The sequence below is a fragment of the Jaculus jaculus genome, chromosome 3, assembly GCF_020740685.1.
Source record: "Jaculus jaculus isolate mJacJac1 chromosome 3, mJacJac1.mat.Y.cur, whole genome shotgun sequence".
NCBI classification, from domain to species: Eukaryota; Metazoa; Chordata; class Mammalia; order Rodentia; family Dipodidae; genus Jaculus; species Jaculus jaculus.
Window position 1 is genome coordinate 168,563,307 of NC_059104.1, and position 24,346 is coordinate 168,587,652.

Genomic DNA, 24,346 nt, shown 5'->3' on the forward strand with positions numbered 1-24,346 from the left:
CAAAACATTCATGACTCAGGGCAAAGGTACCAGGGTGGATTTACACAGAAGCAGCAGCTATAGTTGCCACAGTTTCACCTTCAGCTCCACAACGCCTCCTTGGCCAAAACAAGCACTAAGTCATCTTCAAGTCTGAAGCATTTAACAAACAATGGCAGGGCCACCAGACACAGACACCTGATTTGCATGACAAATATGGTAATGCTGTATTAGCAAATGGAGTCATTTTCCACATTGCTGTATGGAATATACCAAGGTACAAATTTGATTTATGTTTATTTATTTTTTTATTTTGGAGGTAGGGTCTCGCTCTAGCCTAGGCTGACCTGGAATTCACTATGTAGTTTCAGGGTGGCCTTGAACTCACAGCAATCCTCCTACTTCTGCCTCCCGAGTGCTGGGATTAAAGGTGTGCACCACCATGCCTGGCCTGAGGCACAAATTTGAATAGAACAGGACCTGTTCCCTACTGGCAGAGTCATTCTAGTGGAATGGAGAGATCATGTCAGCTGGTGTATGATGAATTGTTTAAAAGCCAACTCACAATTGATGTCAAGTAAAAGAATCATGTATTCATTAAAATTTTGCACAGTGAAAAATACGGTATCTTTGAAACTAAAAACTAACATCAGGCTGGAGAGATGATGTGGTGGTTTGATTCAGGTATCCCCCATAAACTTAGGTGTTCTGAATGCTAGGTTCCCAGCTGATGGATATTTGGGAATTAATGCCTCCTGAAGGGAGTGTATTGTTGGGGGCGGGCTTATGAGCTTTATAGCCAGTTTCCCCATGCCAGTGTTTGGCACACTCTCCTGTTGCTAGGTTCACCTTATGTTGGCCAGGGGGTGATGTCCACCCTCTGCTCATGCCATCGTTTTCCCCTGCCATCGTGGAGCTTCCCCTTGAGCCTGTAAGCCAAAATAAATCTCTTTTTCCCAGAAGCTGCTGTTGGTTGGGTGATTTCTACCAGCAATGCGAACCGGACTGCAACAGATGGCTTACCAGTTAAGGTGCTTGCCTGAAAAGCCTAAGGCCCCAGGTTCAATTCCCCAGTACCCAAGAAAGCCAGATGCACAAGGTAGCACATGCATCTGGAGTTTGTTTGCAGTGGCTTGAGGCCCTGGAGTACCCATTCATTCTCTCTCTGTCTCCCTGCCTCTTTCTCTTATAAATAAAATAAAATAAAATAATAATAATAATAACCTTCCATCAAGCCAGGTGTGGTGGCGCACACCTTTAATCCCAGCACTCGGGAGGCGGAGGTAGGAGGATCACCGTGAGTTCAAGGCTGTCCTGAGATTACGTAGTTAATTCCAGGTCAGCCTGGGCCAGAGTGAGACCCTACCTCGAAAAACAAACAAACAAACAAACAAAAAAAACCTTCCATCAAGCTCAGTCAGTAATGTGTTTGCCTCATAAGCATGAGTATCTGAGTTCAGATCCTCAGAACCCATGTAAAAGCCAGCTGTGGTGGCATGTGACTGTAATTCCAGCGGTGGGGAGGAGGAGACAGGAGGATCTCCAGACCTTGCTGGCTAGCTTGTCTAGCTAAATCGATGAGCTCTGGGTTCAGTGAGAGAACCTGTTTCACAGACCTAAAGGGGGACATGATTGAGGAAGACACTTGACGTCAGCCTCTATATTCCACATGCTAGTGCATACATGTGCATGGGCACCCCCACACATATAACCACGAATACACATATGCTCACAACACACACATATGTAGGCAAAATACAAAAATATTACTAAGTTGTAGTGTATGTGAACAATACCTAAATATAGATACTGAAAATATAATGAGGCGTTCACTCTCAGGAATCCACCCTACACTTCCTCACATCTGAAAGGGCCTCTTTGCATTTTGCACCCTGGGTTCTTCACCTTGCTTTCCAATAACCCTGGTTGTGTCGGCATCATTCTTTCTTATACATAATAGATAACTTTTTGTTATTGTTGTGTCTCCTTGCATCATAAGAGGTTACGCACATCTTCCTCTCTTAACACAGGGCGAACTAAGGTTTAAGACAAGTATCTTTTTCATGCGTGTGTAATATGTGTAGTGTAATATATATGTGCGTGTGTGGCATGTGTATGTGTGTGTCCTCCTCTATCGCTCTTCCATCTTTTTTCTCTGAGACAGAGTCTCTCATTGAACCCAGAGCTTCCTGTTTTTCGGGTAGACTGGCTATCGTGGAAGCCCCAACAATCCTTCTGTCTCTGTCCCTCTCAGTGTTGAGGCTACAGACATGTAGCCGTGTCCAGCTTTTTTTTTTTTTATTTTATGGGAGTTAGGGACCAAACTCAGGCCCCCATACTTGCATAGCAAGTGCTCTTACCTGCTGAGCCATCTCCCGAGCCCCAGACAAGTATCCTAGTGATCAACAAGGAAATATTGGTGTTTTCAGGATGATCATGGAACAGAAGGGTAGATTCCCTCAAGTTCTCATGTTCTAATGTAGGAAGGTGATAGAAAGCATCCTTACGCTATAACTGGGTGAAAGTGTTTCAAGGAATTGGCAAGGTTTTGGAGAGGATTGCTATGTGGTAAACCTAGATGGAAGATTTAGCGGTCATAGCTTAAACCAAGTTTCCTGGTTATTGTTTATGACTAGTATGTAAGGAGAAAGCTGACAGGCTTCCAATATTTTAGCAACCAGCATGGTCCTAGATCATGCAGATACCAGCAGAATCTTGATGGATTTGAGGCATAGGCTCTTTCTATTCTTTCCAGTATCACATAAAGCCAAAAACTTAATGACTTTCATTCATATTTTTTGTGTCAGTGTTATCAAATCTAGGGACTCATGTGTACCAAGTAAGTATTCTACCACTAAGCTACACTGCTAGTCCCCCAATTTAGTATCATGTGTGTATGTGTGTGTGTGTGTGTGTGTGTGTACAGGTGACACACATGACCAAAAGACAACTTTGGGTGTTATTCCTTAAGTACAATCCACCTTTAAAAATATTTAAATAAATAAATAAAATTTTAAAAAAGGGTTAGAGAGATGGCTTTGAGGTTAAGGCGCTTGCCTGCAATGCCTAAGGACCCAGGTTCAATTCCTCAGTTCCCATGTAAGCCAGATGCACAAAGTGGCACATGCATCTGGAGTTTGTTTGCAGCAGCTAGAAGCCCTGGTGTGCCCATTCTCTCTCTCTATCTGCCTCTTCTCCCCTCTCTCTTTCTCAAATAAATAATTTAATTAAATAAAAATATTTATTGATGGGGCTGGAGAGATGGCTCAGCAGTTAAGGCACTTGCCTGCAGAGCCTAATGACATGAGTTTGATTCTCCAGTATTCATGTAAAGTCAGATGCACAAAGTGGCACATGCATCTGGAGTTTGTTTGCAGTGGCTAGAGGTCCTGGCAACCCACTCTTGCTCTTTCTCTCTTTTTCTATAGCTCTCTGCTTACAAACTAAATAAGTATTTATTGAGGCTGGAGAGACTGCTCAGTAGTTGAAGGTGCTTGCTTGCAAAGCCTGGCAACCTGGGTTCAATTCCTTAGTACCCACATAAAGCCAGACACACAAAGTGGTGCATGTGTCTGGAGTTCACTTGCAGAAGCAGGAGGCTTTGGCATGCCTACTCTCATTCTCTCTCAAATAAATAAAATATAAGAAATATTAATTCATTTGTTTGCATAGGTATGTGTGTGGTATATGTGTGTGTGTTCATATGTGTGTGAGTGCACATATGCCTACATGAATGTGGAGGTTGACATGAAGTGTCTGCCTCAGTTACTCTCCACCTTTTTTTTTTGAAGTAGGGTCTTGTGGGGTACCAGATTAAATAGCTTTAAAAATATTTTTATTTATTTATTTGCAAGCAGAGAGAGATAGAGACAGGCGGAAAGAATGGGCGTGTCAGGGCTTCCAGCCACTGCAGATGAACTCCAGATGTATACACCACCTTGTCCAGCTGGCTTTACATGGTTACTGGGAAATGTAACCCAGGTTGTTAGGCTTTGCACACAAGTGCCTTATTGGCTGAGCCATGTTTCTAGCCCCCTGAAAACTGGATCTCCCAACTACAGCACATTATGTTTAAAAAATTGGCACTACAATCTGTTTGTACCTTAGTAGTTTGGATTTGATTATGGCAAATGATAATTGAAAGAAGTGCTTTGAATCTGTCATTATTGATTTGAGAGAAAGAGGGAGGGAGAGAATGGGTGTGCCAGAGCCTCTAGCCAGTGCAAACGAACTCCAGACGCTTGCACCACCTTGTGCATGCATCTGGTTTTTACCGCAGGTTTGATTCCAGTGGGTACCGGGGAATCAAACTTGGGTCCTTTGGTTTTTCAAGCAAGCGCTTAAACCTCTAACTCATCTCTCAGCTAAGCTCTGTCCTTTCGTTTTGCAAGCAAGCGTCTTAACCGCTAAAGCCATCTCTCCAGCCCCTAAATTTGTTATTAAAACATTGTAAAAAAATTTATTCGGTTACTATTCTGCCATGCTATAAATATTATACACTCCTTATTGAAAAAACAACTGAGAGTTGTAAGATAGTTGGTTTTAAAAAAAGCTATTCTAAGAAGGCCACACGACGAAACTGGGGAGCCACTGAGTGACCAACAGAACTCAGCATCTCCCAGACCCCAAGTCATGTGACTTGAAAAGTAAGCGTCCTGTACAAGAAGGGTGGCTACGATGAGAAGCAATGACTCTGCATTTTGGAGAGTCAATTTCCTTTTGCTCTGCATTGCCACTGGTTTCGCTCTGTGCGTCTTAGGATGCTCGTACATGCACGGTTACATGGTGACCCATTCCCACCTCTTCACAAACAGCATCCCTACCTATTTTCCAGACATCTCGTTCTCCCTACTTCCTACTCCACTGTCGCAGCAAGCAAAGAAAGAAAAAAAAAAAAAAAAAGAACTGCTAGCTGAGGATAACTGAGGAGGTTGGTACTCTCACTTCACCCATTCATGGCATTACCTTGTCGAGAAACCTTCATTGTGTGTGCAAAATCGGAATGGAGTCCACCACCTGCCTCACCGCATGGCTGAAGCATCAGAATGTGATTCGTGCACTGTCAGGAACTGAACGGATAGGAGCTGTTCCATACTTCGTTCCTTATTTAACATAACGCGCTGCCTTACTAAGGCTTGTCAGTAGGAAGCTGCTTTTTGCCTCTGAGGAAAGGGAGAGAACAAGGCTGTTGGGAGTAGTCTCCCCCGTGCCGGGTGCGCTCGGGGAACAAGGCTCGAACTACAACTCCCGTGAGGCCTCGCGCGGGCAGCCCGCGCCTCCGAGGCGGAGTGGGTGGGGCCTGCGCGCGGGGCCGGGAGACTCGGCGCGAGCATGGAAGCGCGCTTCCCTGTGGCGCCTGTGACACCGGGTGTGGGTGGGCGGGCAGAAGAGACCCGTGGGAGTTTGGGGACGGTGACAAGCGAAAACACGCCTGCAGAAAGACATTTCACAAAATCCAAACTGCTGTGAGGCTCTTTTTTTTTTTTTTTTTTCTCGGCTGATAGTAAACGGCAGCGTCGGCCGCGCGCTCCCGGGCTCGCGCTTTCGGCCAGGACGACTCTGATTGGCCGGGGCGGGCTGGGGGCGGGGCCTGAGGCGGCCGGCGAGGGCGGCGACGGCTGCGACCCAGACATCTGGGACTGTTGTTGTTCGTTCCCTGCCCGCCAGCCTGCCCGCCTCGGTCCGTTCCCGCGGACACCGGACCTGATCTGCTCCCGGGGGGGGCTGGCGGGGTGCTGCCGGTTGCGTTCCCACCCTCTCTCTTGGGTCACTGAAGCTGTGGCTGGAGCTGGCGCTCACGTCCTCGCGCGGTCGGTCTCGGATGCCCTGCAGTGAGGAGGGGGCGCCCGGACCCTGGTGAGCGCACCCAGATCCCCCTTCCTCCCTCCCTCCGGACTCGGTGTCTTGGCCGGCCTCCTTCACTCAGATCCGCACACCCATCTGTCTACCATGGCTGAAAACGCAGAGGGCGATCTGAACTCCAACTTGCTCCACGCCCCCTGCCGTACTGGGGACCCTCAGCTGGATACGGCCATCGGCCAGTGGCTCCGGTGGGACAAGGTGGGTACCTGATCACCTCCCCGCCTCCACCCCCTAGCACCACCGGCATCCATCCGCTCCCTCTTCCCGCACACCCTCCTCACACAGTCCGCCCTTTCCGGTGCCCACCCAGGTCTCTGCAGGCTTCAGGGGAGGCGGCATGGGTCACCGCAGGACCAGCGAAGCCGGGTGTTGCCACCCTCCCTTGTGCCTGGGAAGCCTCCTTAGGGACGGGTGGGCTGGGCCAGGACATCTGCAGTCCTCTCAATGGAGACCCTTTTCTTGTCCTCTCACCCTCCTCCCTCCCAATGCATTCCATCTCATTCTCAAAAAAAAAAAAAAAAAAATCATCATCACCCTAATCATCCTAAATTATTCTCCACCCCGGGGCTATTTCCTTTCCCCTTTCTCCCTGTACTTCCTTCTTTGCAAACCTGAACGTGCTTTCTGGCTCCCTTCCGACGACGACTCTAACCGCTATCTGCCTTGCTGCTAATCCTTCGGTCGCTAGGTAGTCGCAGGTGACTTCCAGGTATTTTCTAGTATCGTCTTTTGCTCGAAAAAGACAAGGGTTCTCTTGACTCTTTCTTTCCTTTCCTTCTTTCTTTCTGTCCCTTGCTGACAGCTTTTTATTTTTGTGTTTTGGAAATAGCCTGTTCAAAACATCGTGTTTTATAGGTTGCATATGATATTCCCAGTACAGAATTGCTTTTGCGTTTCAAAGTCCTCCCCTTTTCTCTCCGTCTCCTAGTGCAGTCATATGGGATGGATTTGTGAAAGCCAGAATTAAAATACATCTATCTCAATTGTAACGGAGGCCCGTGGAAATTCCACCTGATGACAAGATGATAATCCAAGCTTTTGCTTTGTCAGGTGCACCCAGTGAATTCCTTGGAGGAGAGAAGGTGGAACATTTGAAACAATACACAATTAAGGGATTTGTATGTGAATTTATGTTATACAAAAGAAATTCCTAAATTAGGTTTTTGTTGTTGTTGTTTTTGGTTCTTCGAGGTAGGGTCTCATTCTAACCCTAGGCTGACCTGGAATTCACTCTCTAGTCTCAGGTGGCCTCAAACTCACAGTGATCCTCCTACCTCTGCCTCCTGAGTGCTGAGATTAAAGGCATGCGCCACCACACCCGGTTTAAATTAGCTTTCTGAAACAGTTTTATTTTCAATTTGTTCTGTCAAACTGAATTACATTCAAAAGGAAAACAAGACAAAACACTTGAGTACTGAGTGTTCTTAGGCCCTTAGGGTCAGGAAATAATAGTGGTGAGAAAGATAGGAGTTCCTGTCTGCAGTAAGCCGGTTAAAAGATAAGAAAGGCTAACAAATAAACCATTACAATGAGGTATTTGGTGCTAATAGGTCAAATGCATCTTGAATATTCTAATTATTTTTCTAGTCTAAACTAGTATTTCCCAAACCTAAATGTATTTAAAAATCATCTGAGAAGATTAAAAAGACTTTGATCAGACATCTGGGAGGGAGGGTTGAATGATGTCCTCAGAATGAGCCTTCCAGGTTGCCCCAATGCTGCTTGTCTGTAGCCCACCTTAGTAACACTTTCTGTCCCCTTTCAGTGTTAGCTTTTAATATATCTTCCTTCCTTCCTAACTCTCTCTCTTTTTAATTTGTGAGAGAGAGGGAGTGAGAGAATGGGCATGCCAGGGTTTCTAGCCACTGCAAATGAACTCCAGACGCATGTGCCACCTTGTGCATCTGGCCACGTGGGACCTGGAGAATCAAACCTGGGTCCTTAGGGTTCGAAGGCAAGCGCCTAAACACCTAAGCCATCTCTCCAGCCCTGAATATATGTTTCTTAATGAATTTTTTTTAATTTTAAATATTTTATTTATTTGAGACAGAGAGAGGGAGAGAGATAGAGTGCACCAGTTCCTACAGCCACTGCAAATGAACTCCAGGCACATGCACTACCATGTGCATCTGGCTTTTGTGGGACCTGGAGAATCAAACCTGGGTCCTTAGGTTTCACAGGCATATACCTTAACCACTAAGATATCTCTCCAGCCCCTTAATGAATGTTTTCTGTGGGTTTTTTTTTGTTTGTTTGTTTTTTTGTTTTTTGGGTTTTCGAGGTAGGGTCTCACTCACTCTAGCCCAGGCTGATCTGGAATTTGCTATGTAGTCTCAGGATGGCCTCGAACTCACAGTGATCCTCCTACCTCTGTCTCCCAACTGCTGGGATTAAGAGCATGTGCCACCACACCCAGCTTTGATTTTTTTTTTTAATAGATAGGTTAAATAAATTAACATTTATTAATTGTTCATGCTACACATAGATACTGCTGACATATTCCAAAATATTTTTGTTTTTTGTTTTTTTTTTTTTTTTATTTGACATAGGGTCTCTGGCCCAGGCTGACCTGGAATTAACTATGTAGTCCTAGGGTGGCCTCAAACTCGCGTTGATCCTCCTACCTCTACCTCCCAAGTGCCAGGATTAAAGGCATGCGCCACCATGCCTGGGTCCAAAATAGTTTTTAATTTATTTTTTTTTTTATTTGAGAGTGATAGACAGAGAAAGAGGCAGAGAGAGAGAGAATGGGCACACCAGGGCCTCCAGCCACTGCAAACAAACTCCAGATGCATGTGCCCCCTTGTGCATCTGGCTTACGTGGGTCCTGGGGTATCAAGCCTCAGACTGGGGTCCTTAGACTTCACAGGCAAGCTCCTAACCGCTAAGCCATTTCTCCAGCCCCCCAAATATTTTTTCTTAATTTTTAATTTATTTATTTGAGAACAACAGACACAGAGAGAAAGACAGATAGAGGGAGAGAGAATGGGCACGCCGGGGCTTCCAGCCTCTGCAAACGAACTCCAGACGCGTGCGCCCCCTTGTGCATCTGGCTAACGTGGGACCTGGGGAACCAAGCCTTGAACCGGGGTCCTTAGGCTTCACAGGCAAGCGCTTAACCGCTAAGCCATCTCTCCAGCCCGCCCAAAATATTTTTAAAAGGCTGTAAAATACATATGGAAAATAATGCTACCATAGTTACAGTGGCAATAAAAGGGGAGATGGGCAGTCGGTTCCTACGGGAGTTTGAAAGTGAGAGTTTTATGTGGAGTGGAACTGTCAAAGAAGACTGAGAAGATGGGATGCATGTAGAAAGAAATGCTATATTTCAAGTCCCTTGCACTGTCTGGACACCTGTGTGAGACAGAAAGATGAAGTAGATGCAGGTCAGGCATTCAGAATACATGGAAGGGAAGATAAAACCAAGGCTCCGAAATAAAACACAGGGAGCAAACAAACAAATGCCTTTCACAGAGGATAGATTAAAGCAGTTTTATTAATTAATTAATAAAAGCAATGTCTTCATTGATCTCCTCTGTAATGGGATAGAATACTTTTTTATCTGGGAAGCAAAGGTTATTTTCTGTAGATGGATACTTGAGTAAGCTAGGCTAAGGCCTAGATCACTGATATTTAGAATACAAAAATGAGATATAATCAGACTTACAGCACTTGTTCCATTGCACACTGACAGCACATGTAGACTTTTAGGGAATCTGAGCTTATATCCTGATTAATACCAGTTAAGGAACCTTTCAACTGTTGCTGGGTTTTAATGACTCTGATGAAGCATGTAATGAGTTATAAATTGATCTCAGGGTATTTTGCTGTGTGCTGTAGTCAACAAAATTACTCAGTTCAGTCTTGGTGTGGTATATTGAAAACTCTTCATGAAAAGTAAATTGTGTTGAATTTTCACAGTTAGTTAAAATTCAGATTTCCTGGTGTGGAAAAGGAAGCAATATGCAAATTTTAATGTGTGTAGTTAAAACATTTGTTTCTCTAGTAGCTTAGAAAAATCTTTGGATTTAGTATGGCTTTAGTGGCCTTGAAAAAAATAAGTGTATGAAAATGTTAAAAAGAAAATACTTGGGCTGAAGAGATGGCTTAGTGGTTCAGGTGCTTGCCTGAGAAGCCTAAGGACCCATGTTTGACTCACTCTCCAGATCCACATAAGCCAGATGCACAAGGTGATGCAAGTGCGCAAGATCACAATGCGCACAAGGTGGCACATGCATCTGGAGTTTGAATGCAGTGGCTAGAGGCCCTGGCAAACTAATTCTCTCTCCCCACCCTCATTTAAAAAAAAAAAAAAAGGAAAGAAAAGAAAAGAAAATACTGCCAGAAAGTGGGCTTGGTGTGGTGCTCAAACCTATAACCCCAGCACTTGGGAGACTGAGACAGGAGGATCAGTTGAAGTTCTAGGCTATCCAGGGCTACAGCATGAGACCCTGTTTTAAAGATGAAGCTGGGCTAGAGACATGGCTCAGTGGGTAAGGGCTTGCCTGCAAAGCAAAAGAACCTACGTTTGATTCCCCAGGACCCACATCAGCTAGATGACCAAGGTGGCGCATGTGTCTAGAGTTCATTTTCAGGAAGGCCCTGGCACTCCCATTCTGCCCCTCCCCAATAAAAATAAATAAATAAAGATGAAGCTGAGCATGGTAGCCCATGCCTATAATGCCAACACTGAGGAGGCTGAGATAGGAGGATCACTGTGAGCTCAGGGCAGCCTGGACTTAAAGAGTGAGTTTCAGGTCAGTCTAGGTTAGACTGAGACCATGCTTCAAAAAACCAACCAACAAACAAACAACAACAATCAAAAAGAGAAGTGAGATTTATCTTGGTAGTCTGGGGCACTCCATGTAGTAGCCATGGGTATCTCTTTATGTCAGCCTACCTTGTCTCAGAACAGACCCACTCTGCTCAAGGACACAGAAAGTGATGGCTGATTTAAGAAAGCTATTTTACTTATGGCACAGAAAAATAGCCAAGTGAATTTGTTTCTAGGCAGGGCAGTTTATAGATGGACCAAAGGGAGAATCAAAGAATCAGATTTTTGGTGATCATAAAACCCAGTCACAGGGAGTCAGATATTTAACCTAAGCATCTACAAGTAAATGCGCCCACCTCTGTGGGCACTGTGCTATCACTAGAACCCAGTAAGTCAGTGGGTTGAGATGGTCCTCCAGGCTTTCACGCACAGTCTAGTTACACACCAGCCATGCTGGCCTAGGAGCTTTGTCAGCATGCCAACGGCCTTTTGAGTCTGTTCCTTTGTGAATCTTAACTCTCTGAAAGCAGTCACATATCTAAGATATTAAACACTGGAGAAGCCTGGGTGGGGTGGATAAGGAGAGGACTGGGACACAGCTGCCCAGGAAATAGTAAGTGAGCCCTCTGACCTCAGTACAGCTGATAACTGTTCAGGCTTGTAAAAGACCTGAAAATGGAAATAAAAGACTTCAACCAAAGCCAGTGATTTTTTTTTTAAAAACATATTAACAGTAGAACATTTCCAAGCAAAGTGACACCCAGAACAGAAAGGTTGTGAATAAATTCCCTTTTATGTTATTATGCCATGGAAAATATACCCAGGAAGCACCTCCACAAATGCAGCCTAACCCAATTTTGTTGTAGCCGCCCAAGGTCATTTGTGGAGGTCATCCATTCGTATAACCTGGACAAGTGCATGAATCTGCTGTCTAGCTCAATATTTCTTATGGAGCTAGTTAATGTAACATTTTTACACATTTTGGTAATACTTAGATTAGCATTTAGTGAAAAGTACAGAATATTATGTATAGTTTTATTAATTTTCAAAAATAGTAGTACTTATTCCTTGAATTTATTTTGGTAGAATTTCAACCATTGTATAGTGCACTACGTTAATGTTCACAGCAACCTGGCATAAGAGGCATGTATAAAGTAATTTTCTCCATTTTTACAAATGAAGAATCTCAGGGGCTGGGGAGATGACTTAGCAGTTAAGGCACTTACCTGCAAAGCCAAAGGACCCAGGTTTGATTCCCCAGGACCCATGTAAGCCGGATGCACAAAGTAGCACATGCATCTTGGAGTTCGTTTTCAGTGGCCAGAGACCCTGGCATGCCCATTCTCTCTCTCACTGTCTCGCTTTCTAATACATAAATAAAATATATACTTTTTTTTTTGTTTGTTTCTCGAGGTAGGGTCTTGCTCTAGCCCAGGCCAACCTGGAATTCATTATGTAGTCTAAGGGTGGCCTCAAATTCATGGCAATCCTCCCACCTCTGCCCTCCAAGTGCTGGGATCAAAAGCGTGTGCCACCATGCCTGGCTATAAAATGTTTTTTTAAAAGAAGAGTCTTAGGCTGGAAAAAGAAAATTATTTACTTAAGGACATACTGCTTTTCAGTAGGCCATTTGAGACTATAAGTCATGACTTTTAAAAAATTTTTTTTGTTTATTTTATTTATATGGGAGCTACAGACAGAAAGAGGGAGAGAATGGGCGCACCAGGGCTTCCAGCCACTGCAAACGAACTCCAGATGCATGCTCCCCCTTATGCATCTGGCTAACGTGGGTCCTGGGGAATTGAGCCTCGAACGGGGGTCCTTCAGCTTCACAGGCAAGCGCTTAACCACTAAGCCATCTCTCCAGCCCAAGTCATATGACTATTGCCCTAGTTGTTTTTTTTTTAATCAGTGTAGTAGACTCTGAAAATCAAATATTTAGTAGATGTTGAAGACATAAGCCAAGCTTTAGGGAACTCATTAAAAATCATTTTACAGGGCTGGAGAGATGGCTTAGCGGTTAAGCGCTTGCCTGTGAAGCCTAAGGACCCCGGTTCGAGGCTTGGTTCCCCAGGTCCCACGTTAGCCAGATGCACAAGGGGGCGCACGCGTCTGGAGTTCGTTTGCAGAGGCTGGAAGCCCTGGCGCGCCCATTCTCTCTCTCTCCCTCTATCTATCTTTCTCTGTGCCTGTCGCTCTCAAATAAATAAAAAATAAATTTAAAAAAAATAATAAAAAATCATTTTACAGATTTTTGTAAATCTAGAGTAAGATGTAATATTTTGAAAAATAAATTGTCATGGATTTTTTTCTAAAAGAACTGAATTTGCTCTTCAACAGTTGCTTTGGTCTCCCTGGCAACCATATCTCCCTTTTTCCAAGATAGTACATATGAATGAGTATCTTATTTTTTTCTTTTTAGAGTTAATTTTTTAAAAAGTATTTTATTTGTGTATTTATTTATTTGAGAGAGAGGAAGAGGCAGATATAGAATGGGCACACCAGGGCCTCCAGCCACTGCAAACTAACTCCAGACACATGTGCCTCCTTGTGCATTTGGCTTATGTGGGTACCAGGGAATTGAATCCAGGGCCTTAGGCTTTGCAGGCAGGCGTCTTAACCACTAAGCCATCTCCCTTCTGAAATAAATTTCTTTTTTTAATACTTCATTTTTATTTATTTGAGAAAGATACACAGGAGGAGACAGACAGAAAGAGAGAGAGAAAAAATGGGCACACCAGGGCCTCTAGCCACTGCAAATGTACTCCAGATGCATGCACCACCTGTGCATCTGGCCTATGTGGGACCTGGGGAATCAAACTGAGGTCCTTTGGCTTCGCAGGTGAGCACCTTAATCACTAAGCCATCTCTCTAGCCCTGAAATAAATTTCTTATATTTTTCCCTCAACTTCTGTAATTTTAATTGACATGCTTATGATTTTTAAAGGGTAGTACAGAGGGGCTGTGGGGGAAAGTAATGCTCCTAATTGCGTCTTCTTTCTCTTTTGCCCGTAGAAGCCATCTTTTTAATAGTGGGTTTATGAGGCTTTGTTTGCTTTAAGGCAGGGTCTCACTGTGGCCCCAGTTGGCCTGGAGCTCATTCTGTAACACAGACTGGCCTAGATCTCATGACGATCCTCTTTCCTCAGCCTTCTGAGCGTGCTGTTACAGGTGTAAGCCACCGCACCCAGGTTATTACTTATTTTTATAATTACCATCAATAGATGGAATAACATGCTAGTGTTACTCTTTCTAAAGTACATTTTAAAGCTTTAGAAGTTACTTCCTGTCAAATAAATGCCTATGCTATGAAAACTAGGAGCTCACTGACTATTCTCTATGCCTGCTTTATTAGTCCATCTTAACGTTGCTGTAGCAAATACCTCAGATCGGGTAATTGTATATTATAAGGAAGAGGGTTATTTAATAAGCACACACTTTTGGAGATTGGAAGTACAAGGCCAGGTAATTCCGTTTGTCTGGTCTTTAGTTAGAGCCTACGGCTGATGACGTAGCAGGACCATATGTGAGAGGGATTGCACAATGAGATAGGAAGCCGGAGAGCTGAATTTACTCTTAAAATGTCCTCTTTCTCTTCTTTTCTCTTCCCGTCCATGCTTTCTCTCCTTCCCTACCTCTGTATCTGTCTATATCTATATAGATCTTCCTTCCTTCCTTCTGTCCTTCCCTCCCTCCCATCTGTCTGTCTGTCTGTCTGTCTGGCCATCCATCCATCCATCCATCCATCCATCCATCCATCCATCCATCCGGCATCTCTCAAAGGTTTTACTACCTCACTACCTCCACACAGAGAACTAAGCCTTCAACACTTTCATATAGCAAACCATTTATCCAAACTACAGGACTTTCTGAGGTTTCATATTATCAATCCTTTAGTTATTCATTTGAAAATTTAACTGTTATTTGTGGTAATAAAATCCACAGAACCCCTGCATAATAGTATGGTAAAAAATAATGACATCAGCTGGGCATGGTGGCACACGCTTTTAATCTCAGCACTCAGGAGGCAGAGGTAGGAGGATTGCCATGAGGTCGAGGCTACCCTGAGACTGAAGAGTGAATTCCAGGTCAGCCTGAGCTAGAGTGAGACCCTACCTAAAAATAAAATAAAATAATAGTTGAAACAGCAAAAAGCAGTAGGAGATATGAGAGAGGTTTGACATGGAAAAACTATCTCAGGAGTTCAGTGTAAAGAAACCCTCCTTGAGAAGTTGTGTGCTAGATCTACAGTGTGCTTCCAAAAATATGTCACCGAGCCGGGCGTGCTGGTGCACACCTTTAATCCCAGTACTTGGGAGGCAGAGGTAGGAGGATTGCTGTGAATTTGAGGCCACCCTGAGACTACATAATGAATTCCAGGTCAGCCTGGGCTAGCGTTAGACCCTGCCTTGAAAAAAAAAACAAAAAAAAGTCACCGATAAAGAATGCAATGATGGGCTGGAGAGATGGCTTAGTGGTTGGGCATTTGCCTGCAAAGCCAAAGGATCCCGGTTTGATTCTCCAGGACCCTGATGCACAAGGGGGCACATGCATCTGGTGTTTATTTGCAATGGCTGGAGGCCCTGGTGTGCCTATTTCTCTCTCTGCCTTTCTCTGTCTCAAATAAATAAATAAATGAAATATGTTTGGAAAAAAAAAAAAAGAAAAACCAACCAAACAAAAAAAGAATGCAATGTTTGTTATAAATAGTAAAAAATAAAAAAACTTGCTGAAAGATGGTAATGATATGGTGAGCATTGCATGTTATTTCTGTCAATGACATTTTTAAAAAGGAAGAAAAACAAGCAGTTACCCATGAAGAAAGGAAACCAGGGAAAGAGGCAGGGTGGGTGAGTCGAAGGAAGGAAGGGAGGGAAGGAAAGGGAATAGGACTAGCATGCATGAGGTCCTGAGTTTAAAATAAGAAAAAAGCCTAAAAAAAGTAAGCTATTGGCCAAAGCTAAAGCAAATTAAAACAGCATGATTTTGAATAATTAACTGATCCAGTTTAAGAAAGGAAATCTCTGTGATCTCTGCTCTTCAGATGACTCAAAGTGTAAAAGAAGGAAACTTAATCTAAGCCCACTACTAGAGTCCAAAGTGAACAATATTTGGACCATCTTCACCTGGTAATTCCATTATTTTCTATTTTCATGAACAACCAAAAGATAAAACTCAAAACTCATGCTTTCATTTGTGTTGGGAAATGCATAATAAAACGTGCTATTTTGGTTATTTATATTTATTTGTCTCCCATTTGGGTCTTTTTGTTTTGTTTTATTTTGTTTTGTTTTTCAAGGTAGAGTTTTGCTCTAGCCCATTGCTGATTTGGAATTCACTATGTAGTCCCAGGCTGGCCTCAAACTCATGGTGATTCTCCTACCTCTGACTCCCAAGTGCTGGGACTAGTGGTATGTGCCACCATGCCCAATCCTCCATCTTGGTCATTTTTTTTTTATATTTAAAAAATTTTTTTTTAAATTTATTTATTTGAGAGCAACAGACACAGAGAGAAAGACAGATAGAGGGAGAGAGAGAGAATGGGCGCGCCAGGGCTTCCAGCCTCTGCAAACGAACTCCAGACACTTGCGCACCCTTGTGCATCTGGCTAACGTGGGACCTGGGGAACCGAGCCTTGAACCGGGGTCCTTAGGCTTCACAGGCAGGCGCTTAACCGCTAAGCCATCTCTCCAGCCCCATCTTGGTCATTTTTTAAGTGAGCACTTTAATATATGAACATATAGTAATTTGATTGTGTTCCTAACCCTTTATCTCTTGTTTTCCCCTCACCCATCTCCTAAGGACCTTCCTCTTTTTAAGGTAGCCCTTCCTCTGTTTTGTTGTCTCGTTTCTTTCCTTTTGACCACCTCCATCCTTCATGAAAACATGTTGATGGACTCAGAACCTTGCTGGTCTTGAGGGGATATTGTTTTTTGTTTGTTTTGTTTTTCGAGGCAGAGTCTGGCTCCATCTAGCCCAGGCTGACCTGGAGTTCACTGTGCAGTCTCAGAATGGCCTTGAACTCATAGCAATCCTCCTACCTGTTCAGGGATTAAAGGCGTGTGCCACTACACCTAATTTTGAGGGGATATTGTTAACCACATGCCCATGTACCCTGTGGCTCTTACTTTTTTTTTTTTTTTTTTTTTTCCGAGGTAGGGTCTTACTCTGGCCCAGGCTGTGCTGGAATTCACTATGTAGTTTCAAGGTGGCTTCAAACTCACAGTGGTTCCTTTACCTCTGCTTTTCAAGTGCTGGGATTAGAAGCATGCGTCATGATGCTTGGCTCTTCCTCAGTGTTTCTTGAGCCTTGGAAGGTGTGATAGGAGTCTCTTTATTTAGTGTTGAGCTCTGGACAGTCTCTTATCTTCTACTCTGATGAGTTTTGAGTCTCCTGAGTGCCTACCACCATCTCTGTAGTGCGAGGCCAGCAGTGAGAACAGCACTGGATTGCTTTCCATGACTACCTCTGCGGTGTTCCCTGAGCCCTGGTGGATGTGAGAGATGACTGCTCCAGTACTAAGCACTGTGCTTTCTCTTCTTGTGATCTTTTTAAGTTAATTTTTTATTTTATATAAATCATACAGGTTATGTACTTCTTTATCCCCTTTTCCCAGCCCCTGTTACCCTAGAGGCCCTCCTCAGCAGGGTAAATGGTATTCACCATTGGGTCATGAAGGCCTCAGTCAGTCCTGCGGGGTAGTGGTCAGGGCGGGGGTTACTTCAGGATGTCCTTACCCACCATATGGTTCTTACAGTGTTTCCAGCCCCACTTCTGCAATGTTCCTGAGCCATAGCAGGCCCAATGGCAGTCTAATTTAGTATTGAGTTCTCTGTGGCCTCTGTGTTTCTGTTTTGATAGGTTTTGATTAATCACTGTATCTTTGATTGGCCCAGGAGCTGGTTGTCATGTTAGCAGTAAGAGCAGTATTCATGTTGTCACTTCCTCTGCAATTTCTCCTGGACCCTGGAAAATATAGACTTAGCGTGTCTTGGAGTAGGCAGTTGGCTTTATTAATTTATTTGCTTATTTATTTGAGAAAGAGGTACAGAGAAAGAAATAATAGGTATGCCAAGGCCTCCGGCCATTGTAAAGAAACTCCAGATGCATGCACCACCTTGTGCATCTACCTTTACGTGGGTACTGGCGAATCAAACCTGGCTCCTTAGGCTTTGCAGGCAAGTGCCTTAACCTCTGAACCATCTTTCCAAACCCCTGTCTTCTTGTCTTACTGATGGAATTTGGTTCTCATTTTCCTTGCCATCTTCTGCTGGTTTGATCCTTCCCAGACAGATGACCTAGAATGGTGTTTAGCCCTGGCAAGCAGCCCCGGTGCCCAGCTCTGCCTCACGGTGGCACACAGCCCTCTCTCCTTGTTGTTTTCATGACTCTTGGGTCTCCCAGGGATTTGACACCATCTACATCCAGAACCTTTGTGGAGTCGAGTGGCCAGGTGCATCCTTCTGGTTCCCTTGTCCCTTGATCATTTTTAGGTGAATAGTTCATTAGTGTTTAAAAAAAATATTCACACTATTGTGTAACAGAGCTCCAGGATTTTTTTATCTTTCCAAACTGAGACTCTATACCCATTTAAACAACCCATTTCCTTCATTCCTGGATCCTTCTTCCTGTTTCTACAAATTTAATTACTCTGGGTACTTTATGTAAATAGAATCATACGTTGTTTGTTGCTGGCTTACTTCAGTTAGCTGAATGTTCTCAGTGTTCATCTATGTTGAAAATAAGGATTTAAAAAATCTTTTAAAACTTTATTTGCAAGTAGAGAGACAGAGCAAAGAGAGAACTAGTGAGAGTGGGCACACAAAGGCCTCTAGCCACTGCAGATGAGCTCCAGATACATGTGCCACGTTGTGCATCTGGCCTTAAAATGGGTACTAGAAAATTGAACTGGGGTCATTAGGCTTTGCAGGTAAGTGCCTTAACTGCTGAGCCATTTTCCAGCCTGAAGATAGGATTTAATTTTGATTGTACAACAAAATGCAGAGGATATATACTGATTTTGGATTTTGAGTTATTGTGTTTTATGTTACTTCCTTTTTTTCTTTTCTTTTTTTTTTTTTTTTTTTTTTTTGGTTTTTCAAGGTAGGGTCTCACTCTAGCCCAGGCTGACCTGGAATTCACTATGTAGTCTCAGGGTGGCCTTGAACTCATGGCAATCCTCCTACCTCTGCCTCCTGAGTACTGGGATTAAAGGTATGTGCCACCACGCCCAGATTTTTTTTTTTTTTGCTTTTTTTTTTCATGTTACTTCCTGCCTTCAAAATATTTGTAGAAGTTTTATCCATTCTTTTTTTTTTTTTTTTTTAATTTTCAAGACATACTCTATTCTTTTACTACATGGTATACTGAGTGCATCAGACCACATTTCCTCAATTACCAAAAGAGACACAAAGATAACTGTGCCTTGATTCTCTTGAGAACCTCATATCCATCATCTGTCTTTTGGAGGATTCAGTTTCTTACGACGTCTGTGATACTGTCCCCGAGGATACCAGTGATGCTTCGTAGTGAAGAACACTTTGCTAAGTTGCTCTATCATGGGTCCTTGCTCAAGGGGTTCACTTTTGACTTCTAATTTGGTTTTTAGCACTTGGTCATGTGTTTCTTCATGATTATGCACAGGATCTGGTCGAGGGATAGGTTTTGTATGTTCATATGGAATGTCCACAGAAGGGTGATAGCACACTATGGTTCTGCCATCAGAGGTCAAGGCGAGCTCTACTTTGCAGTTATAGTCATCTGGAAGTGAAGAATATGTAGATTTATGACAAACATAAGTTCCACTTTTACTTTGAATTGGAAATAAATGCTTCAAGATAGTTCTGTTTGATAGCACCCGTTTTACTGTTGCAGCCGCCATGGTGTATTGAAATCCTATCAGGTGAAATGGGAAAAGATGTTTTGAAGAGAAGGTGCCTTTAAGATCTGCTTCTAGGCACACCAAATTTCATTCCTTGACAGCTATTCACAGCGGACCAGCCATCTTGCCTCAATCCTGGTCCTCCGCGGCTGCCGAAATTTTGTCCATTCTTTAAAAAAATTTTTCAATTAAAAAAATTTGTTTGAGAGAGAGAGAGAGGGAGGGAGAGGATAGGTGCACCAGGGCCTCTAGCTGCTGCAAATGAACTCCAGATGCATGTTCCACCTTGTGCATCTGGCTCACGTGGGTCCTGGGAAAATTGAACCTAGGTCCTTTGGCTTTACAGGCAAGCTCCTTAACTGCTAAGCCATTTCTCCAGCCTCCATCCATTCTTTTGTACATGCCCTTCCTCCAGTTCTTTTCCTAATGTGGGTTTAGTCCATTTATGTTGCTACTGTAATAAGTTCTCAGGAGGAAAGAAAGCCAGTGTTTAAGTCTATTATCATGAGTCTTTCTTCCTTTAGGTTTTCAAATTAAAAGTATACTTGAAAAAGCTGGGCATGCAGAGCACGCCTTTAATCCCAGCACTTGGGAGGCAGAGGTAGGAGGATTGCCGTAAATTCAAGGCCACCCTGAGACTATATAGTGAATTCCAGGTCAGGCTGAGCTAGAGTGAGACCCTACCTTGGAAAAAAAAAAAAAGAAAAGGAAAAGAAAGAAAGGGGCTGTAATGCCATGTAAAGACTTGCACAGATTGCTTACTGAAAGGAGATATGAGAAAACAAAACCATAGAGAACAAAAAATCAGAATTTACTGGGAAATTAAAATAGAAAGGAAGGATAGATAGGTGGGACACATGGGAATTTTAGAGCAGCTAAATTATTCTGTATGATATCATAATGGAATATATGTGCTTATAGATCAAAACCCACCAAAGTCTATAACACAAAGAATGAACCCCAAAAAAGTCTGTGTATTTTAATCATGATGTATTGGTATTAGATGAATTGTATTTAATGTGCCATAAATGTAAAATAGTAATAATAGAAAAATATGGAATAGAGATTTTGAAAGAATATCTCACTGTCTGCTCAAATGTCTGTAAGCCTAAAACTGTTCTAAAGTCCATTAGTAATTTATATGTGTGTGTAATTAAAAAGGAAGCAATTAATATTTGAAAGGCTTTTCTTTTTCTACTTGTCATTTTTCAAAATTGGTAGAATGACAACTTCTACTTGTCATTGGAGGGCAAACTTTGCCTTTCTTTTTTTCTCAAGGTAGGGTCTCACTCTAGCCCAGGCTGACCTGGAATTCACTATGTGGTCTCAGGTTGGCAGACTGGCCTTGAGCTCACTGATCCTCCCACCTCTGCCTCCCAAGTGCTGGGATTAAAGGCGTGTGACACCATGCCCAGCCTAAACTTTGCCTTTTGTTTGGCACTTTCCAAAAGGATTTTAGCTCTTTCAGGTTTTCTGTAAGGTCATTAGAAAACCTAGCTGGGGTACAGAAAAGATGGCTGTCAGTAAAGTGCTCGAAGTACAAGCATGAAGACCTGGGTGCAGATACCCAGCGCCTAAGTAAAAGCGGGGTTCACAGTGCACACCTGTAACCCCAGGGCTGGGGAATCAAACAGGAGGTCTGTGGGGCTTTCTGGTAGTAGTGTAGACAAATCAGTGAGCTGCAGGTTCAGTGAAAGAGCCTGCCTCAAAATAAGGTGAAGAAAGACTGACAGCTGCACCCAGCATGTCCACACAAGTGTACGTACACGTTTGCCTACATACATACATGCACACCACACATACATGATACAAAAAAGATAGAAAGCTTATTTAGATGTAATCTTTGATCTAGAATTATTAGCCCTTTCTCTTTTTTTTTTTTTTTTTTTTTTTGAGGGAGGGTCTCACTCTAGCTCAGGCTGACCCGGAATTCATTATGGAGTCTCAGGGTGGCCTTGAACTCACAGTCATCCTATCTCTGCCTCCCAAGTGCTGGGATTAAAGGTGTGTGCCACCACACCCGGCTCTTTTATTTTATAACTCAGATAGAACCAGGAGAATCTAATAAAATGAATTTAATATCATTTCTTTTAGATTTTACTTGTGCAATAAATTGAATTGACAAAAAATATAAATATAAATATTATATGCCACCCGGCTCAGATTTTCATGGTCCTTTCTGGGTGGTAATCAGATTTTTTCAACTATCCTTTTGGAGAGACAGTATGACTTGACTTGTGTCACTATTTTACCTAATTTATATTTATAGGTTGCCTAGTAATTTAGTGCAGACTTTACTAAAGGAGTGTTTTTTCATTAGTCACTTGCTGTCTGCATTACTGCTAATTAGTATCGAGTGGGGCTGCTGCCCTCTGGTGTTGGGTGTTAATGGAGTGGTGATTTATGCTGGAGGGAAAGAGGCAAGGAGATGCAGAGTGAGCGACTGTTACCAATCCCGTATAGGGTCTCTTTGTTAAATAGTGGAGTTAGCACTTGTATTAATTACTTTCTCATTCTCATTGCTGTGACAAAAGAGCTGACGAAAGCAATTTAGGGAAGGAAGAGTTTACTTTGGGTCACAGCTTGAGGTTGTGGTTCATCACAGGAGGAAGCATGAGAGCGGCAACATGAGGTGGCTGTCACATTGCATCCGTAGTCAGGAAGCAGAGAGAGTGAATGCTGGTGCTCTCTCCTCACCTGCTTTCTATCCAATCCAGGACCTCAGCTACCCACATTCAGGGGTAGTCTTCTCATCTCCATTAACCTCTTTTTTTTTTTTTTTTTTTTTTTTTTTTTTTTTTTTTGAGGTAGGTAGGTTCTCACTGTAGCCCAGGCTGACCTGGAATTCACTCTGTAGTCTCAGGGTGGCCTCGAACTCTCGGCGATTCTCCTACCTCTGCCTCCCAAGTGCTGGGATTAAAGGCGTGCACCACCACGCCCAGCCCAGTTAACCTTTATTATAAACTCCGTCACAGACACATGCAGTGGCTTGTCTCTTAGAGGATTTTAAACCTTATCAAGTTGATATGTTAGCCACCACAGCACTGTATCTTACCAAAATGTAAAAATGGTAATATAAAGCAGGGCATGGTGGCGCACGCCTTTAATCCCAGCACTTGGAGGCAGAGGTAGGAGGATCACCGTGAGTTCGAGGCCACCCTGAGACTACAGAGTGAATTCCAGGTCAGCCTGGGCTAGAGTGATACTTTTTTTTTTTTTTTTTTGGTTTTTCAAGATAAGGTAATATATTTAATACCCCAAAGACTTAATATTGTAAATGCAAAATATTGTCTCAGATACAAATGCAGCTTAGTTTTTCGCTAACCAGAACTTTGTTAGAAATTCTATTTGATGTAAGTGGTTTTGTATTTCTCCTATAGAAATTTTCTCATGTCATTTAAAAAATTTTTATTTAAATATTTTTATTTATCTATTTGAGAGAGAGGGAGAGAGAGAAAATGGATGTGCCAGGGCATGTGCCACATTCTACATCTGGCTTATGTCGGTCCTGGAGAATTGAACCTGTGTCCTCTGGCTTTGCAGGCAAATGCCTTAACTGCTAGCCATCTCTCCAGCCCTCCTTTAAAAAATTATTTATTTTATTTGAGAGAGAGAGAGAGAGAGTGAGGCAGATAGAAAGATAATGGGTATGCCAGGCCCTCAAGCCACTGCAAATGAACTCCAGATAAATGCACCACCTTGTGCATCTGGCTTATGTGGGTCCTTTGGCTTTGTAGGCAAGTGCTTTAGCTGCTGAGCCATTTCTCCAGCTCTTATGTCATTTTTCTTTTTTTCTTCTTCTCAATTTTTATTAACATTTTCCATGATTATAAAAAATATACCATGGTAATACCTTCCCTCCCCCCACTTTCCCCTTTGAAATTCCATTCTCCATCATATCCCCTCCCCATCTCAATCAGTCTCTCTTTTATTTTGATGCCATGATCTTTTCCTCCTCTTATGATGGTCTTGTGTAGGTAGTGTCAGGCACTATGAGGTCATGGATATTCAGGCCATTTTATGTCTGGAGGAAACAAGTTGTAAGGAGTCCTACCCTTCCTTTGGCTCTTACATTCTTTCCGTCACCTCTTCCGCATTGGGCCCTGAGCCTTGGAAGGTGTGATCGAGATGTTACTCAGTACTCCAGACACTTCTTTCCAGCACTATGATACCTTCTGAGTCATCCCAAGGTCACTGCCATCTGAAAAGAGAAGATTCTCTACCCAAAGTGAGAGTAGCATTAATATAAGGGTATAAATATTAAGAGAAGTGCTTACTGGGCAGTTTGATAAGCATAGTATATACATTTTTCCAAACATCAGCAGATGTTATACCCCTAGGGCTCATGACTACCCCTGTTTTAAGTTTGTTTTTCGAGGCAGGGTCTCACTCTGGCTCAGGCTGACCTGGAATTCACTATGTAGTCTCAGGGTGGCCTCGAACTCACAGCGATCCTCCTACCTTTGCCTCCTGAGTGCTGGGATTCAAGGCGTGTGCCACCACGCCCGGCTTCTGTTTTAAGTTTTCAGTATCAGGGATGTGTTCCCCCAATGGAGCGGGCCTCCAGTCCAGTTGAGGGGCAGTTGGTTTCCACCATGACAGACCTGCCACTATTGTACCCGTTGGCTCATTTGGCCTGGCTGGCCAGTTATAAGGCTTGCAGTGTCCACTGTTGAGTGTCTTCACTGATGGTATCTCTTTCTCCCATTGAACTACATGTAGAATGGCTTCTTCCAGCTTTCTGTCAGCTGCTCTACATGGAGGAGGTTATCAGCTCAGTTCCAGCAGGATTTCTCAGTGGCCTTGCAGCCCAAGTATGTGGAATCTTCAGCAATATCTTATGTCATTT

General features: G+C 43.2%; 2 protein-coding genes across 3 annotated transcripts in view; one reads left to right on the forward strand and one right to left on the reverse strand.

The window, feature by feature from the left end:
• The first annotated feature begins 5,586 nt into the window (after positions 1–5,586).
• Positions 5,587–24,346, forward strand: part of Pgm2l1 (phosphoglucomutase 2 like 1) — a 63,729-nt gene continuing 44,969 nt past the window's right edge. For both annotated transcript variants that reach the window (XM_004656277.3, XM_045145506.1), the window contains exon 1: positions 5,587–6,039. In XM_004656277.3, the coding sequence (XP_004656334.1) occupies positions 5,929–6,039 (111 nt within the window). In that variant the 5' untranslated portion in view covers positions 5,587–5,928. The remainder of the gene's footprint in view (positions 6,040–24,346) is intronic.
• On the reverse strand, positions 19,007–19,614 carry LOC123459351 (39S ribosomal protein L42, mitochondrial-like). Its single transcript, XM_045145507.1, has one exon. The coding sequence runs from the start codon at positions 19,495–19,497 to the stop codon at positions 19,069–19,071; it is 429 nt and encodes a 142-aa protein (XP_045001442.1). The 5' UTR covers positions 19,498–19,614; the 3' UTR covers positions 19,007–19,068.

Bases quoted from the DNA above. Each gene is read 5' to 3' on its own strand.
- LOC123459351 (XM_045145507.1), bottom strand. From the start codon at position 19,497: ATGGCGGCTGCAACAGTAAAACGGGTGCTATCAAACAGAACTATCTTG.